This window comes from Heterocephalus glaber, unplaced genomic scaffold (genome assembly GCF_053883595.1).
Source record: "Heterocephalus glaber isolate CG9 unplaced genomic scaffold, H.glaber_assembly_v1.0 deba00001532, whole genome shotgun sequence".
Lineage (NCBI taxonomy): Eukaryota > Metazoa > Chordata > Mammalia > Rodentia > Bathyergidae > Heterocephalus > Heterocephalus glaber.
The window spans coordinates 2,762,992-2,779,565 of NW_028258330.1; the positions used below are offsets into that span (position 1 = coordinate 2,762,992).

At 44.8% G+C, this 16,574-nt stretch overlaps 1 protein-coding gene across 2 annotated transcripts in view; it reads right to left on the bottom strand.

Annotated features, from left to right (window-relative positions):
- Positions 1-3,017: 3,017 nt before the first annotated feature.
- The window catches only part of Kiz (kizuna centrosomal protein), a 102,163-nt gene continuing 88,606 nt past the window's right edge, over positions 3,018-16,574 (bottom strand). Inside the window, exons 10-13 of one of the 2 annotated variants that reach the window (XM_013070755.3) lie at positions 15,097-15,201; positions 12,452-12,548; positions 4,315-4,358; positions 3,018-3,710 (exon numbers count right to left, since the gene is read on the bottom strand). In XM_013070755.3, the coding sequence (XP_012926209.2) occupies positions 3,607-3,710; positions 4,315-4,358; positions 12,452-12,548; positions 15,097-15,201 (350 nt within the window). In that variant the 3' untranslated portion in view covers positions 3,018-3,606. Of the gene's footprint in view, positions 3,711-4,314; positions 4,359-12,451; positions 12,549-14,776; positions 14,963-15,096; positions 15,202-16,574 lie in introns of those variants that run through there. The other variant, XM_021255124.2, reaches the window with a different exon arrangement.

A 16,574-nucleotide genomic window follows, 5' to 3' on the forward strand; every position in this document is an offset into this window, starting at 1 on the left:
GAGTTCTGTTGTGATTTAGATCACTCCTGCCAAGCACGAGATTTGGAGAGTGGGAAGGAGGCAAGGCTCTGCTGCTGCTGCTGCTGCTGCTTGGGTTAGGAGCTTGTTTGTTGAGGGTCAGTGGAGGACCCAGGGTGTCGAGGCACACCACAGGATATCCATTCTGCTGGTTGGATGGTAGAAGGGGAACACAAATCAGGAACTGGCAGGTGTTGTGGGGATTTTTTTATTGTGGTGGTTTCCTGATTGTGGCAGCTTTCTGATCACTGTGGCATCCTCACTGTGGCAAAGGGGATATTTCTGGAGCTGGTAGCCATTGAGTAATGTCATGTTTTGGCAAGAGATCTCTTTGGACAAAAGATGACAGATTTTTTATGGCCTCTGTCTTGGGGTGGCTCTACTCACTGCCTGTGGCTTCCCTCAGATGTACATGCCTGGCTTCTCAAACTTCCTGGGGTCTCCACTATACTTGGCGGCTTCACTCTTGCATCTTAAAGCAGCAGACTGCCTTGCCTCCAAGGCCTTCTTCTGAACTCTGAGTGGAAGCCTCCATGACCCCACAACTCTTGGATTCTGCATGCCTGAAAAATCAGCACACTCAAGCAGTAATCAGGCCCCCTTGCATCATGGCTACAGAGGCCTCTGAGTGAATGCCTGGATAAGGGAGCACTGTGAAATGAATTCTGGGGAATCATTTCTTTAGGGGGGTCTTCTTGAGAAGGGTGTTGTGGAGCTGTGTTCTTAAAGCAAAATCTTTCAAAGGACTTTACCATTACACTCTTGAGCCAGTGAAGAATGAGGTCTTACTAATTTCTGAGATGCTCTGAAGACATCTTTTCTATTGTCCTGATGCAAAGTATTTGGCTTCTTTTTAATGCTAATCTTTTCAGTAATGACATTCTCCTTTGTCCTAACTTTGCAGGTACTTCCTTTCTGATGAAACTATATGATTTCTACTGCCATTTGTTTCTGATTTTTACTATAAATCTCACAAAAGGTAGCAAGTAGTACCCATGCTATAGCCTAAACACTGAGCTGCCTTGAAATTTCTTTCACCAGATTAATTAGTTCACCACCCTTAATCTCAATCTGCCATTGACAAAATGTAGACAAATTTTCTGCCAGAGCATAATGCACATGGTTTTGAGTCCAACTGTCAGTAGAGACACTGTACCAAAATGAAACCTCCTGAGCCTGCCCTTTACCAGCTGCATTTCTTTCAGCATTCTGATCTTGAGTTGCAAATGGAATTTCCCGTCAAGCATAGTTTACAGCATACTAGGGCTTCTCTTGTTGATGTCTCCAAACCTTTCCAGACTCCTCTCAAGAACTAATTCCAAAGGCTTCAAAACCATATAGTCAGGTATAATCATGGCAATGGCTCCAATTCTCTAATACCAAAATCTTAGTCACTTTCTCATCACTGGGACAGAATACCTGACACACATAAATTAAACAAGGAGAGGTTTATTTTGGCTCACAGTTACAGTCAATTGTCAGCTGGCTGTAAGGCAGAACAGCATGGGAGAGAGGCCATGGAGGAAAGCTGCTCACATCATGGTGGCCAGTAAGCAGAGTGATAAGGGAGGAGTCAGGGAAGGAGCTATACCCTACCAGGTTATGTCTCCAGAAAACTGCCTCTAACCAAACCCTAGTTCCTAATAGCACACTCAGTGAATTCATTAGTGGATGAATCCACTGATGAGTATAGTACCACCAAGGTCCAGTCACTGAGTACATGAGAGTTCTGGGGGGACATTCTAGTTCTAAACCATAATAGCACATCTAGTAACTACCTTAGAAAAATGTAAAAAGAAAATGGTAGGGAAAAAACCTACCAAAATTAAGTTTGATATATTTTAATGCAACATATCCAATATATCCATTTCAATGTATGTCCAATATTGAAATATTTTGGTTATTTCTTTCCTACCAGTCTTCAAATCTTTTGTGTATTTCTCAATTTGTACTAGCCACATTTCAGAGATTCCAAAGTCACATGTGGCTGATGACAGCTGCATGGGACAGTATGGCTCTAGAGTTCATATTTAGGAATGGAATCATGGTGTCATGGGTGTACCCACTTGTAACTTGATGTTATAAAGGTGCACCTCATAGTGTATGAAAGTCCCTTTCCTAAAGTCCTTCCTACCATTATGTGATCCACCTCCTGATTAGTGCCAGTCCATTGGGTATGAAATTGCACTCTATTGTATATTTCTTTTATAGTTTGCTTCTGTATCTCTTTATGTCTATGATCATCTGGGTTTCTTTTTCTACAAATTGCTCATTTCTCTCCTTTGTTTTTCCACTGTGTTTATATTTCTTATTGATGCAGATATGGGATAGATATACAGTCTATAAATGTCACTTTTTAGTTGATGACTTATCTTTTCACATTGTCGGTAATTTTATCACACAAGAGTTTTAAATTTTCATGCAGTTACATTTATTGATATTTTTCCTTTATGACTATCTTTCTGTCTTGGTTACAAAATTATTCCTTGCTCCAAAGTCAGACAGATAATTGCCTTTTAAAAAAAAACTTTTAAAGTTTTTCTTTTCACATTCAATTTTTTACTCTAGGTAGGCTTTCTCTTTTTTGGGGGTACCCGTGATCGAACTCAGGACCTTGCACTTGCAAGGCAGGAGTGGTGCCACTGAGCTAAATCCCTGGACCTGGCTAGGATTTCTCTTGTGTTAAGGTAGAAATTTAGTATTTTTCCACATGGATCACCCACTGACTTGGACCCATGTGTATAAGATATATTCAAATAATGGCAATAACCATTACAGTTAAGTCCTGTTTTTTTTGTTTTTGTTTTTGTTTTTTTAATATGGTAGGGAAGAAGAACTAATTGAAAGAACAATGCTGGAATACACAAAGTTAAGAGTTTAAAAACCAAAAAATAAAACATTTTCTTATTAGAGCAAACAAGTAAGCCAGAACAACATAAACAATGCAAAACAAAGACCAAAGTTACCAACAGGTATTCTTAAGTCACTAGACCCCAAAATGTATTCACCAATTTCCTTTTATTGAAAAGTACTGATATGTAATTCATGTTGTAACATACAACTCATCTTTTAAAGCACACAATCATTGTTTTTAGTATATCCACAGAGTTGTACAATTGCTACCACTATCCATTTTAGAACGAAATTGGCCATATTCATTAGTAGTCAGTCCTCTCTCCTAACCCCAGGTCTAGACAGCTACTGATCCATTTTCTGTCTGCATAGTTTTCCCTATCCTGGCCTTGTCATGCAAATGAATAAGTTATATAGTCTTTTGTGACTGAATTCTTTCAATTAATAGTTTCCAGGTTCATCCATATTATAGCATGTATTGGTATTCCATTCTTTTTTATTGAGGAATGATACTCTTTTGTATGGCTATACTACATTTTGCTTATCTATTTACCACGTGATGGATATTTGTTTCCACTTTTTAGTTAGTGAATAATATTTTTTGGAATTGTTAGGTCAGGGGGTAACTCTATGTTTAACCCTTTGAGGACTGTTTCTCAAAGTTTCTGCACCATTTCACATACAGAGAGTTTCAGTTTGTTTAAAGACTCTAATTCCAGCAAATGTTACAGCTTGTTAGGTGTAAAAGTCATCAAAATCATCAGAGGATGCATCATGGTTTCTAGGACGTAAGGCAGCTTCAATTTCTGAGTTACTGTCATCAGACTCCCCCCAGAAGGCTGAAAGAGAAAAGCAGATAGCTGTGTAACGTTTTTTGTACTCTGAGTTTATAGAATAGTACAGCAGGACTGGTTAACTGGAGCCTCAGCCTGCAAGAGTTTGAACAGGGTAACCATGCAAGGCACCTGACCAGACAGACACACCCGGGAATGCAAGCCCACACACTTGGCTGTGTTCTATGCATTGTGGGATACTTCCCTTTCCTTTCTCTGTGTCCAGCTCTGCTATGGGACAGAGGAACAGACAAAAATGCCCCCAGGCTGCTCCTCCACTTTGACCTCCTGTTCTCTCCCAGGGCAGAGGGCAAGGGAAAGATCAAGCTGGTGCTGGTCAGCAGCTGGCTGTGGAGGCCTGGAAGCCCTACAAATACAGATGGCCATGAAACTGCTCAGCAGTGCAGCCTATGGTACCTGTATGGCCCTGTCACTGAAATCCCATCCCTTGAGAAGCCCTCAGATCCCACCTCAAGGGCCAGCAGGGTGGCTGCCCAGGACCAAAGACACTTCACAGTCCTCATGTGAGAATGCAAAGACTACTATCTGGCAAAAACAAAATTTTTATTCAAATGCAAAAAGAAGATCGGTGTACAGTTATTTCTCTTACCATTTGACTTTAAATGTATCATTAATTTTTTTTTGTCTTCATGCCTGTAAAAGAAAGAAAATAGCCTGAAAAAAATGACAGACAAATAGTTTTAGAACATTAGGGGAGAAACACTGTTATTCACAGGAAGGCCAGAAACTTCTCTTTTATTCCATAGATTTTTGTGTGTTGGGTTTTTTTTTTGGTACCAGGAATTGAACTCGGGACCTTGTGCTTGCGAGGCAGGCGCTGGAACCACTGAGCTAAATCCCTGGCCCAATTCCATAGAGTTTTAAAAGCATAAAGACAATGTCAAGACTCACTGTGGCCACCTAGAGCAGGGAATACAAGACGCTTGTGAAAGGCAGGTGTGTTTCTGTGCTGTCCCTGATTTTGGTGAGGAAATTCAAATCCTCATCCCAGGTGAGGCTGTGACAGCAACGCCAGCATTTTAACAAAGGAGAGGGCAACAAACATGTTGCAGCAGCATGACAGACGCCTATGCTTGGGGTTTAGGGTTGTGGAATGCACAAGACACTAGTGCTGGGTGCCAGTGCCTGTGGCTCATCTGCCAAGGTCAGCAGACAAGAAGGCTGGCTCTGCCATGGGGCTCTCAGCACACCTTTCAGGAGCTTTGCAATTCTACAAACTTAAACATCCCCTCTGGGAACAGCATTTATGTTTTTTACTGTACTTCAATTCTTGAAGGTCCACGTGGAGGAGGGATGAGGTCAAAGCAGATGTTAGGAAATGTCCACACCCACTGGTACCAGCACAGCTCCTCCAGATGCAAGAACTCCTGGCCAAGCTGGCTGACCTATAGCTTACAGACCTGCCTTTTGTCCAAGCTGCCATCGTTTACTTTTTGCCTTATAAACAAGCTCCACTTCAGAATCATTTTCTGTGTCAATACGATGAAGTCCAGTGCCTGTCAGGTGATGCAACCAAGGAGGCCTGTAGCTGTCCTCTGTGAAGAACAGAAGGCCCTATGACACCTGGTAGGACTCGGCAGCCAGCCACAGGCAAGGTGCTGTGAAGGTAGGCATGCCCAGAGTGGGCCCAAAGGAGTCATCTTAAACCAATGCACATGCACGCGTACATACACACACACACACACACACACACACACACGCACGCACACATGCACACACAACAAAGGCAAGAGGGATGCTACTCTTTACACACTTCCCATCACCAGAAGACATTGGGCTGGGGGTGCAGAGGAGAGGTGAATTCTAAAACTACTGCAGGCATGAAAAGGCGTGAATCTGTAGTCCAGGGAAACTGTGGACCAGAGGAGAAGAGCTAGGGTGGGAGGACAAGCCTGTCACCGGCTGGGTGAATGGAGTGCTTGGTGGTGGGTGATGGGTGCAGGCTGCAGGATCCCTGGGGAGGGAAGATGCCTTTGACCTCAGATTTTAGAGATGGAGAGGATATCGCAGCCAGGACTGAGGGACAGGGTATGGCAGTATGTACAGCGGGAGCCTTGATACAAAAACAAGGGCACAGAGGAAGGCAGGCTCCAGATGCACAGCCAGTGTTCCTCCGACAGCCGCCCTTGGCCTCCTCCATGCACCTGAAGTCAATACTCCCATCTGCAAATAGACTCATCATCTTTGCTGTGGTCCCCACCCAAACAGTCCAGGCCTTTCCTTAAATCTCAGAGCCTGGGGTACCCAGCCTCTGGTCTCCCCACACCCCTTTCTGCTCCTCTGCCACCACCCATACAGCCCTGGGTCCCCCCAAGCTGAGCTCCTCGCACTCCCCAAAGCCCTTGCTGTGTCCCCACCAGCTGCCACAGCACTGGCAGATCAGCCAGGGTCTTCTGGCTGGATCTCAGCAGTATCCTCCTAACTGGTGACACCACACCCATCCTGTCCCTGTCACCCATTTCCCACTCCAGCAAGAGTGAGGTTTTTGAAGCATGAATCTGATCACGTCCTTGTGTAAGGCTCTCAATGCTTTCCCACTGCTTTGGGCACAAAGACTGAAAGGAGGCATAGGGCCTCCAAGACAGCCTGGACACGGGACTCTCCTTGTCTTTGTCCCACACCTGTCCAAGCTGCTGTTTATCATCTGCTTGTCCTTCACTGATGAGCTATCCTTCCCCTCCACAGCATACATGCTACACCTGCTGCCACTCCTGGGGAGCCAATGCTTAGTGCTCAGGAGGTGCTAAGGGTGGGGGATGAAGGACCTCACCCAGCATGGGCACCGTATCACTTAGGCCCATGGTTAATGGTCACAGAGAAGCATGGCATGCATGTTTAGAATCAGGTGGTTCAAATTTCTTTGGCTTCCCTTCTGGAAAAAGAGAAGAAAACCCAGAAAAGGATCCCCTGCCCCCCTCAAAAAGCAAAAGCCTTGTATCATGCTGAAACACAACTGTGGAAATTGCCCCTGCCAATGAGTGTTTGTAGTCATTGGGCTTGGTGGGAACAAGCAAGTGGCAACCTGGGTCCCACTCAGAGGGTACATACCAGGCAGTCAGGCACTCTCTGCTCTGCACAAGGCAGCCAGGCTTGCCATGTCCCCACGAGGCAACGTGAACCTGCTTTTGCTGGCCATCCTGTGGTTACACAGTGTGGCTTTAAGACTAAGCCATGGGGAGCTAGTCAGCATCCTGGTGCAATGTGAATTCATTGCGCAGTGGCTCCTGTCTGTTTTATCAGTTTTCTCACAAGAAACATTTCAGAACCATGTGCATATAGCTCCCCCACTGAGAAAGGCAGAGGATGCACGGGGGTCTCCCAGTCCCATGACTGAGGGGCAGCTAACTTCCCATAGGGAGCCATCTCCAACAGTTGGTGTGGCACTGCCCTTGAGGTGGCTATTTATTATACCTGGTTCTCAGGGCTGACATGTACAGCACAGGCCAGGCAGGGATGGAGGGAGAAGCTTCCCTGGAGTGCTGCACACACCCAACTTATTTAGCTCTACAGGTGGTGAGAGAAAAACAAGAACACATTCCTGTCTGAAGGCCTCAGATGTGGAGGAGCAAGGTTCCAGCCTTGGGCCTGAGCACCACCCCACCATGTGCAAGCCACCCTGCCTGCCTGGTTGCCAGCGCGAAAGTGACACTTCTATCTGGTAGGGCAAAGGGCACAATGGGAGCAGAGGCTGGGTACATGGGCCACTGAGATGGGAGGAAAGGCACTGGCCATGTGGCCATCACAAGTGCTCTGCTCTGGCTGTGGCAAGAAAACAGCAAGGACAGAATATTAACTGAAGAACATGTATTCTGATGAAACCCCATTTACAGACAATGAAATTGGAATCTCGTGCTCTCAGGCACCATGAAACATTATTCTTCTTTGGATTATTTCCCCTGCCATGTAAAAGTGTGGACACCGCTCTTAACTCAAGGGCTGTACAGAAACGAGCCTGGGCTTGGCCCAGGGCTGTCACTAGTCCTGCAGCAGAGCCAGGGCCTGCCAGGCCCCTTTGTTGAACCCAAGGTGGAGGGCATGGCATCTTTTCCCTAAGTTTACAATTAAGACTCAGGTCCTGGCTCAAAGCATAAGGTACCGCAGACAATGGAGTACATTAAAACGTAACCACTGCTTCCACTGGTTTCATTAGAGTGGACAATTATCTGTGGCATTTCCCAGTGGCCAGAGTGATTGTCACCCCAACTGCACTGTAAGCACCATGTGCCATTCTGGGGTGCTCCAGTGAACACCTCTCCATACCAGCGTTTTCAGGCTCCCCTCTGTCTCTCCATCAAGCCATCCTATCTGCTGATGCATTTTGGTAACTGCTTATGAGTTCTCCTGGGACTGAGAAGCCAGGTTAGGCTGATTCTATTCACAGCCACTTTCTCCACAGTCACTTCTGGAATTCTCAAGAAGCCAAGTCAGCCAAGATGCTGCACTGGAGTCAGAGTAACAGGGTGTGCTAATGGAACCCCAGAGAGTGTGTGTCACTGTTCTTGTCATCTGGGCAAAGAGGTGAGGAACTAGAACTAGTCCACATGGTCAACAGAAACACAAAATTAGATGATAAGGATTACTGCAATTACTTAAGTTTGCTTTGTAGAACCAGTAAATAGACACAAAATGAGACCCAGAAAACCTAAGGCTAAGAAATCCATATTATATGAGAAATGAGCATTGATGGTTAGAGAATTAGAACCCCGAGCCATCACTGAATGGGGAACACAGCCCAGATGGCTGAGGGATGCGGCCCAGCCACAGAGCCAGCTGGCAGCAGAGCAGAACTAGACCATGACGCTTTTTCTGGGCTTTTGCCCAGACCCTCACAGGGTCTCCCCCTACCTCGTGAGAAGCTGTGAACCCTGGGACAGGGAAAGGGCTGGGTCAGAGCAATCAGGCCCTGGACACCATGTAACCTGCTTTCAGATGCTGGGATTGATGAGCACTGGGCCAATCTTAGCTTCAAGCGCCCAACTTTGCTCACTGTGTGGCCCTAGTAAGTCCCCACCTCTTGGGCTCAGAATGGAGACACGCCTTCCTTGAAGTGTCCTGACTTTTTAGTTCCAGGCCTATTGTGAGACTGATAATAATGACTTTATGACAAGGTGTGGTCTCTAGGTTCTGGAGTCAAATACTTTCAATGATTTTGACTGCTAGATAAAATCAATATTAACATTTCTCAAGTACTATCTCCAGTTGGAATTTTTCTCAAAATAGATATATATTTTTGAAAAACAGGAGGCAAAAAAAAAAAAAATTCAGAACAAAAGAAAAAGAAAAATTCCAGTAGCCACACCAACAAATCTTTGTAAAAGCGAATTTCAAGTTTTAGAGGCCCATGGGGCTGTGGTGGTGTTAATTTGACAAAGTCGGAGCGCCCCCTGATGGTTACTCGTGGGTCCTACAGCAGATGCCGTTTTTAACTGTTAGGGGTCAACTTGTGAACAAGTGATTTTCTTCTGCAGAAATCCTCTGTACAGAAAATAAAGACAAGGCATGCGGGTTTATGATAGGGAATTGAGGAACACCGGGGAAGCTGCTAATTCAGTGGGACTGAAGGAGAATACATGTTTGCTAAACCGGAGACAGGGATGGTCATTTATAAGAGAACCTAGACCATTTCCAAGAAAAACTTGTCATTATTTCCCTGGACAACTGAGTCTTCGTGATCGGGATATTATCCAAGGGAAAACAGCACAGTGACAGGGCAAGACGGCTGCCAGGTCCCCATCCAAGCATCGGGCACACGCTGGCGCCCTCCGCTGGCCGCTCCCGTGGCTGCACGACAGGCAGGGAATACCACCCACAGCGACCCTGGGGTGGGTGCCTGGGTGATTTGTTACCTTCCCACCAGCAATTACGTGGCAGGCACATACCCTTTCCTTTTAGCAAAAGCACCATCTCGATGCAACCAGTAAGCTGACGTTACAAGGCAGAAAGCAGCAAGTTGAAGTTAGTTACATAGCAGGCTGTTAAAATACGCTCCTCATTGAATAACCAGATCGGCAGAGGGGAGACCGCTTCCTGGGGAAGGTAAAGGGAGACAATGTCTGCAGAGGAGAGGAAGCTCTGGCATGCACCCCGAACAAAAGGGAACAAGTGGTCTTTACTCAGAGAGCAGCTTCCTATTAGGGCTCACTCCTTCGAACATTATGCCTTTCATCCCCACTCAACCACAAAATGATTTTGCTGAAGCAAATACAATGGTAGAAAAAGATTTACACTGAAAGAATCTTTAATAATAAACTGTTGCCGATCTGCCTACTTGCCCATGATTTATAATACAATAAACATTGGATTCTATTACGGCTCATGCTCTGGAGCCGCTGCTCTGAAAAACGGAACACGAAAGCACCCACAGCCCAGCACCATCACAATGAAACGAGCATGGATAAATGTGCTAAGAGTATCTCTTTGCATCTTTTATAGCTGTGTGTATTAATCTGTAACGCTTATTAAGAAAGTCATTGCTATGCAAAGCAGCACCCAATCCCTTTCTCTGGCTTTTCAACAGAGTGCACTGTTTAGCCAATAGGACGGGCCCTCTGGCCCTCATTCCGCATTCATCACAGGCAACATTTGCACAATGTATCTCTCAAAGGCGGCTGAAAAGAAGGCCTTAATACTCATGTAAACAACTGCAAACCAATTACTTAATGAATCAGGCCCACACATAATGAGGTGCAGACAAAGAGCTATAAATGCATTTTTTCGCCCAAGCCGCTGCTTTAAAGTAAAATCCCTCAGCTGTAGTTTGGGCTTAACTAGCACATCATAATTATTGTCTGTAGGACATCAGAGGAAGCCATTTTTTTTTAAGGTTCAGCAGGGTCTTTTTTTTTTTTTTTTTGAGGTTGCTCATCAGCTCACTGACAAAACAGAGCAAAGAAGAATTTTTAAAAGTGCTACAGCAGCGCTGCACTGTTATGTTTATTCTCAAGTACTGGGTTTCGAGACCACTTGTAAAAGCAATAAAGCACAAGGAGTGAGTGCAGTAAGTGGGATCCTTAAATGTAAGCCTTGAAAAAAATTCAGCGATGACTCCAGGCTCAAACAGCAAAACGGGCTTCTCCAAAGCCAGGGTGCGGAACTCACAATACCAGACCCAGCCCAAGACCCACAGCACAAACAGCTTGTCAGACCCACACACTCGATGCCTGGACCTTTGGTCACGGGGCTGTCAGCAAGTGTCTAGAACCAAGATTCCTTGAAGACCTTTGTTTTTCTTCTTCTTTTCAAAAGGGGTGATGAGATTCCTTGTCACTTGTTAGGAAATTAATTTCATAAAGAAACAATAGTAATAACTAAAGACCTCTGCCTTCATTTGGAAGGCATTTTTGGTGAAATATGGACAAGATGTGAAATTATCAAGTTGAGAAAATGTTTTACGAAATTCACCTGTTTTTGAATATACTTAAAAACTGCCCAGTGAACATTTATAAAGAAATATTTAAGAAGAATTTATTTTTTAAATTTCTCTGAAATATAATTGAAACACTTCTAACCATTAAAAACTGAAGGGCTATACTATCAAGCCAAATGGTAACCTTAAATCCTAAAAACTACAGAATTTATTGTTCTTTAAAACTTCTTATAAAAGACTGAGGGCTCGAATTTATAACATCACCGTAATAATACAATACTTTAACACTCTTCCTTACTAGTTATCTGACACTTCCTTCTGCAAAATGGATGAAAACACAAGCATTAAAGACAGTAATTTCTCACAATTAAATGATCGTTTTGGATACTTGTCAAATTACGAAATGTAGGAATTTTAGAAAGCCAACCTTATTTTAATATATTCAAGGTCCTAAAATGCTGTAATATTCTCACAAAATGTAAATGAAAGTAGGATTTTTTTTCATTTCAATATGGTATTTGTGGATCAGATCATTTTAGGTAATGGGACAGTAGATTTAACATTAGAAATGTAAAATTCTTGTTTTAAAATTTCATCTGGGTCAAGTAGTAAATTCAAATGTAATGCAATCATCAAAAGGACACTTTTTTTAACAGTGTTACTACAATAGGAAATTTGCTGTACTGTTTTAAATGACAGTCAGCCTAAAGTAAAAGGGTAGGCATTCCTTCAGATGACTGTTTATATCCCACTGCATGATCAGTATTTTATATTGATGACAAATTCTGCTCATAATTCACTTGTCATTGCTCAAAAAATCTTACATGAAGTGCTATAGCTTAACAAGTGTAAAAAGATAAATTCTGTTCTTTAAAAAAAAAAGGAAAGTATCAGAGATGGAAATAGTAATGTAGCCTAAATACTTGGTAAAAAAGAATACAAAAACTAACATCCAGCAATGGCTAGTTTATCTATTAGCCGCTCAGAAAGGAGAAACTGGCCACATTTTTCTTTGCAGGCCTGATGTTTTCTCTCTGCCCTTTTCCTGACAGCCCCCCATTGTGTGGTCTCTAAGCAGCCCTACTGCAAGCAGCTGTAGGCGCTAATTTGTGGTTCACTGAGGTGTCAATTGAGTCTTACAGCAAGGAAACAACAGCTGCAAAACAATACTTGGCTGTGGGGCAAATATTTTCAAAGGTAGACTAAAGGTTTGACTGTGATTTTAGATAAACAACAAAACTTGCAAACCATAACCCTCTATCAAGTCACACAAGAAAATAACATGCAGCCAGAGTTGAAATCATTGTGGAATGACACTTCTCATCTTGTGCTGCTATTCAGAAGGGCTCTCATGATTTACCTTGACAAAGGACTTCCTTTGCAGGATGAGAAACTAGCTTCCGAAGCAACTTTGTGAGTTGCTTTTGTCTGGAGCGCACTGCTGCCCATATTCAGACCTGTGACGGCACAAAGAAGGGAGTGTTAGCGGCCAGTGCGGTGAGACACATGAACAGAGAGGCCTCCAGGAACTTTGCAAAAACCGATGCCACCACAGGAAGATGGCAAGCACGTTGCTGAGGTGAGGAGCAGTGTGAGTAAGGAATGGAAGGAAACAGGGATTTCCCTTGTGATGCTTAATACAATCATCCAAAAAAAAAAAAAATCCTGAAGGGCTCTACACTGAGCAGGATTCATGTATATGTGCATCAGCCTCTCTGATGGTACATGGTACTGAACAAGGCACACTGCTATGGCATGCCAGAAACGATGGCTTACACAGCAACCGGCACTGGGAAACAGCTCTCAGGAATAACCGGCACCCCTGGATCACAGCACCCACCCCAACCACTTTCAAGCTCCTCTGCCAAATCACATATTCTCCATCCCGCTGACGTTTCTCCACTGAAAACCATGCGGGCCACTGAAAACCAGCAGAAGGGCTGAGGAAGAGGAGGTAAGATTCCCCCCTTCCTCGGGCTGGGGGAACAGGCCGTCCCACTGCTCCCAGCCTGCAGGAAGTCCCCTGATCTCTGGCTCTTGGGGCCCTGGGCCTTGAGGTTTCTGCTACATGTCTGGCTCTTAACTGGCAGTCACCGAGAGCCCAGGCAGAGAGTGCAGTATCTCTGCAGAAGGGTTTCTGAGTTTCTGACCTGCAGTGTAACCTCAGCAGCAGAGCCACTCCCTCACCGGTGTGTCCACAGTCAGCCTAAGGAGACTCCTCAAACCTAGCAAGGACTTTGGGATCTGAAAACAAAGGCTCATGGCCTGAGTGGCTTTCCTTAGTGACAGGTACAGAGACCAAGGACTGCAATGTCTGATTCAGAAAGCAACCCAGGCACGCCCTGACTCTTCATTGTATTTGGGAGAAGGATCCCAAGTTCTGAATGCATCCCCCTCACTCTCCTAGGTGGCCTCTGCTTCTCTCTGTAGCTCACACATGTCCCTGGGGGAGAGGGAGAGTGCAGTGGAAACTTGGTGGTGACCACAGACAAAGCAATGGACACCAGAGGCGCTAACTACGGCGACAGCCACACTATCAGGAGATTTTGTGTCATTTTAACTTGGGGAAAATACTCAAATACCTTGAAAGGCAAAGAGGGTAATTCTGAGTATGGACTTAGGGCATTAAATCTCGGGGTGCTTGACTACATAATTTATGCAGTGTTATTTTACCTGTGAATAATTAACAGGGTGTTAATTATCAGTATGCTTAACAGCGCCGTAATTTTTGATACACATCCGAGGGGGTACAACTTATGCCAGAGTTACTAATCCTTTATACCCGTCCAGTTAGGTAACCAATGCACTTAGCAAAAGCTCTCATGGAGTTAACATCCCACAACATGTGTGTCTGCTCACAGTTGCATGGTGCCAAGCAAGGCATTACTCTTGGGACTGTGTGTGTAAATTAAGGCAGGGTAACTGCCTTCTAAAGTCCCCCTGGATTCTAATTCAGTGGCTTGCATGTGAAGAAGGTGATGACAGCAAGCAGTCAAGAGTCAGCCAGTGTTCATCTCACTGAAGTGACAGTGACCTCCCACGGGATGCAGGCCAGCTGTCTATGCACACAGCCAGGATGTCTTAAGTCTTCGGAGCACCCACCACCACCATCCCCAGGGCCGGCTCTCCTCAGGGTTCTGGCCCCAGGCCCTGGGCCTTTGGCCTGCAGTGCTCAATGAACCAGCAAAATTGCGCTTTTCGGCAAACAGTCTACCATTAATGTTACCCAGGAATTCCCTCTCCAGAGATGGGTAATTCTGATGTACCCTAAGTGTAACCCTTAAAAGCATCTATCTGAAGAAGACATCCACATGTGAACTAGGAGTTACATGATATTAAGAAAGCACTTTCCATTCTTACTGGGAAAATTGTAGCTCACACAAGTCACACTGTGGCTTTATAAGAATTAAGCCATTAACGCAAATTTCCCTCTGTATTAATCGATGTACTTTTACAAAGGGGTCGCAAGGTGAGTAATACTTTGAAAAGAAGGTACACTATAATAAAAGGAAAACCACTGCAAATAATAAATGTACAATAAGAAAGTGAGAGAAAACAAACAAAATTATAATTCAAACATACCCTAGATTAAAGGAACTACATTTAAGCTAAAAATGTACCTTTCCTGGGATCTGCAGTCTTCCCATGCAACCCTCCCAACACTCAAGGGAGGGCAGGCCGGTAAAACTCTGCTGACCTGATGACTAAGAAGCTGGGAGCTTCAAAGTAGGGGATGAACTAGGGTCCTCTTCTGTGGCAGCTGGGGACAAGTGACTACTGTGACACAGGAGGCAGAGACCAAGGTCTTCAGGGCGTGGCCATGCTAAGCCAGCACACATCCAGCAGGCAGGGCTCTTCCAAAGGCCATTTGCTAAGGATGGAAAGTGCTAGCTCACTCACTCCAGCCCAATGACAGCTTCTTACAAAGCAAACTCTACAAGCCTTCAGAGAGTGCCCACCCTGCCCCAGCCCCACACAGGCTTCAAGTGCTGAATCTGCCCTTACCTGAAAACTGTGCTGCAGAGGCATGCGCCCCTCGGAGTCTGTCTCCCATCTGAATTGTATGTTCCTGAAGGGTGGACTTCTTCAGCAACTGGTAGGCTTTTGTTTCTACAGATTAAAGAAAGCATAGAACACTGAATTTCCTGCTGTCCAGAGAGGTTTCATAAATTATTCCTATGAGGTTAGCACTTTCTTTTCTTTTTTTTTTTTGAGGTTAGCACTTTTCAAATGCATGCAAATTTTCTTTTTTGAACTGTCACTTTTTCAGAAATTCTGCAAACAAAACACAATTTAGTTGAACCCAGGCTTCAAGACTCAAAGAAGAGTCGTAAGACTTCACCTGAAGCAGAAAATCATTTCCTGGGGCAGGGTGTGGGGGGATACGAGGCTCAGCTTCCTTTCCCTCCAGGCTTGTGGGAGCACCAGGAGCCAAGGGAAGCAACAGCCAAGATGCCCTAGGTGGTCAGTGCCAGGAATGGTCCTGCGTGCTCAGGCTCTCCCACAGGGGGCAGGGTCCTGGAGAGGCGGGTGAGTGGTCAGCGTCAGGGTCCCACAGCCTAGGAAGGAACCCCAGCGGGGAGAGAGGCCTGTTTGCAGGGGGCAGAGCCTGGCCTGGCCAGGTGCCAGCTGCACCTGGAGGAGTTACCCTGGGGATGCTGCAGGGAAGACAGCAGACAAAAACTACACAAGGACCCAAGCCACACAGCTGGCCCATTCCCTCAGGTCTCAAGGACATGTGGATGCAACGGAGGATGGAGAATTTATTCGAGCAAAGACAAAACAGAACAGCACCCACATCCACATCTTCAATGTGGCCCCAAAAGGATTCCTGCTATGGACATCAGCAACTGGTCAGGTTCCTGCTTTTTCTGGCTCTGTTTAAGACCCTAACTTCAAGGCCCTTATTATTGGATTAAAACCACCATTAGGCCAAAGAGCAAAGTATAACTCATCTTGCCCTACTGAAAACCAATCAAGTCAAAATGAGTATTTGAAATGAGCACCGTACTTGGGAATATTAAATGCTGTATCATTAAAATATATATGGATCAGGAGCTCTTAACTCTGAAGACAGGAAATTCCAAAGCAGCACTTTTAAACATCACTGACCTGTGAAATCAGCTTGGTGTGATGGAACTAGTACTTTTTAAAAATTTAACAAAGAAAATACTAGTTGTAGCATATGCACAAGGGAAAGAACTGGTCTGTGTAACATGTATGTGTGTGTGCATGTCTGCACCACGTGTGTAACATGTATACATGTCTGTATCATGTATATGTTGTTTGTGTCTGTGCCACATGTGTAATGTGTATGTGCATTGTGTGTCTGTGCCACATGAGCTGTGGCCTGGGACTGAAAGTGCTTCTTTGCGGCTGGTGTGGTGACATCACCTGCAACCCACCTATGCTGGAAGGTGACCTGGGGAGGAGAGACAGCAGTAAACTCTAAAGTTAAAGAATCATTAGTCATGACAATATCT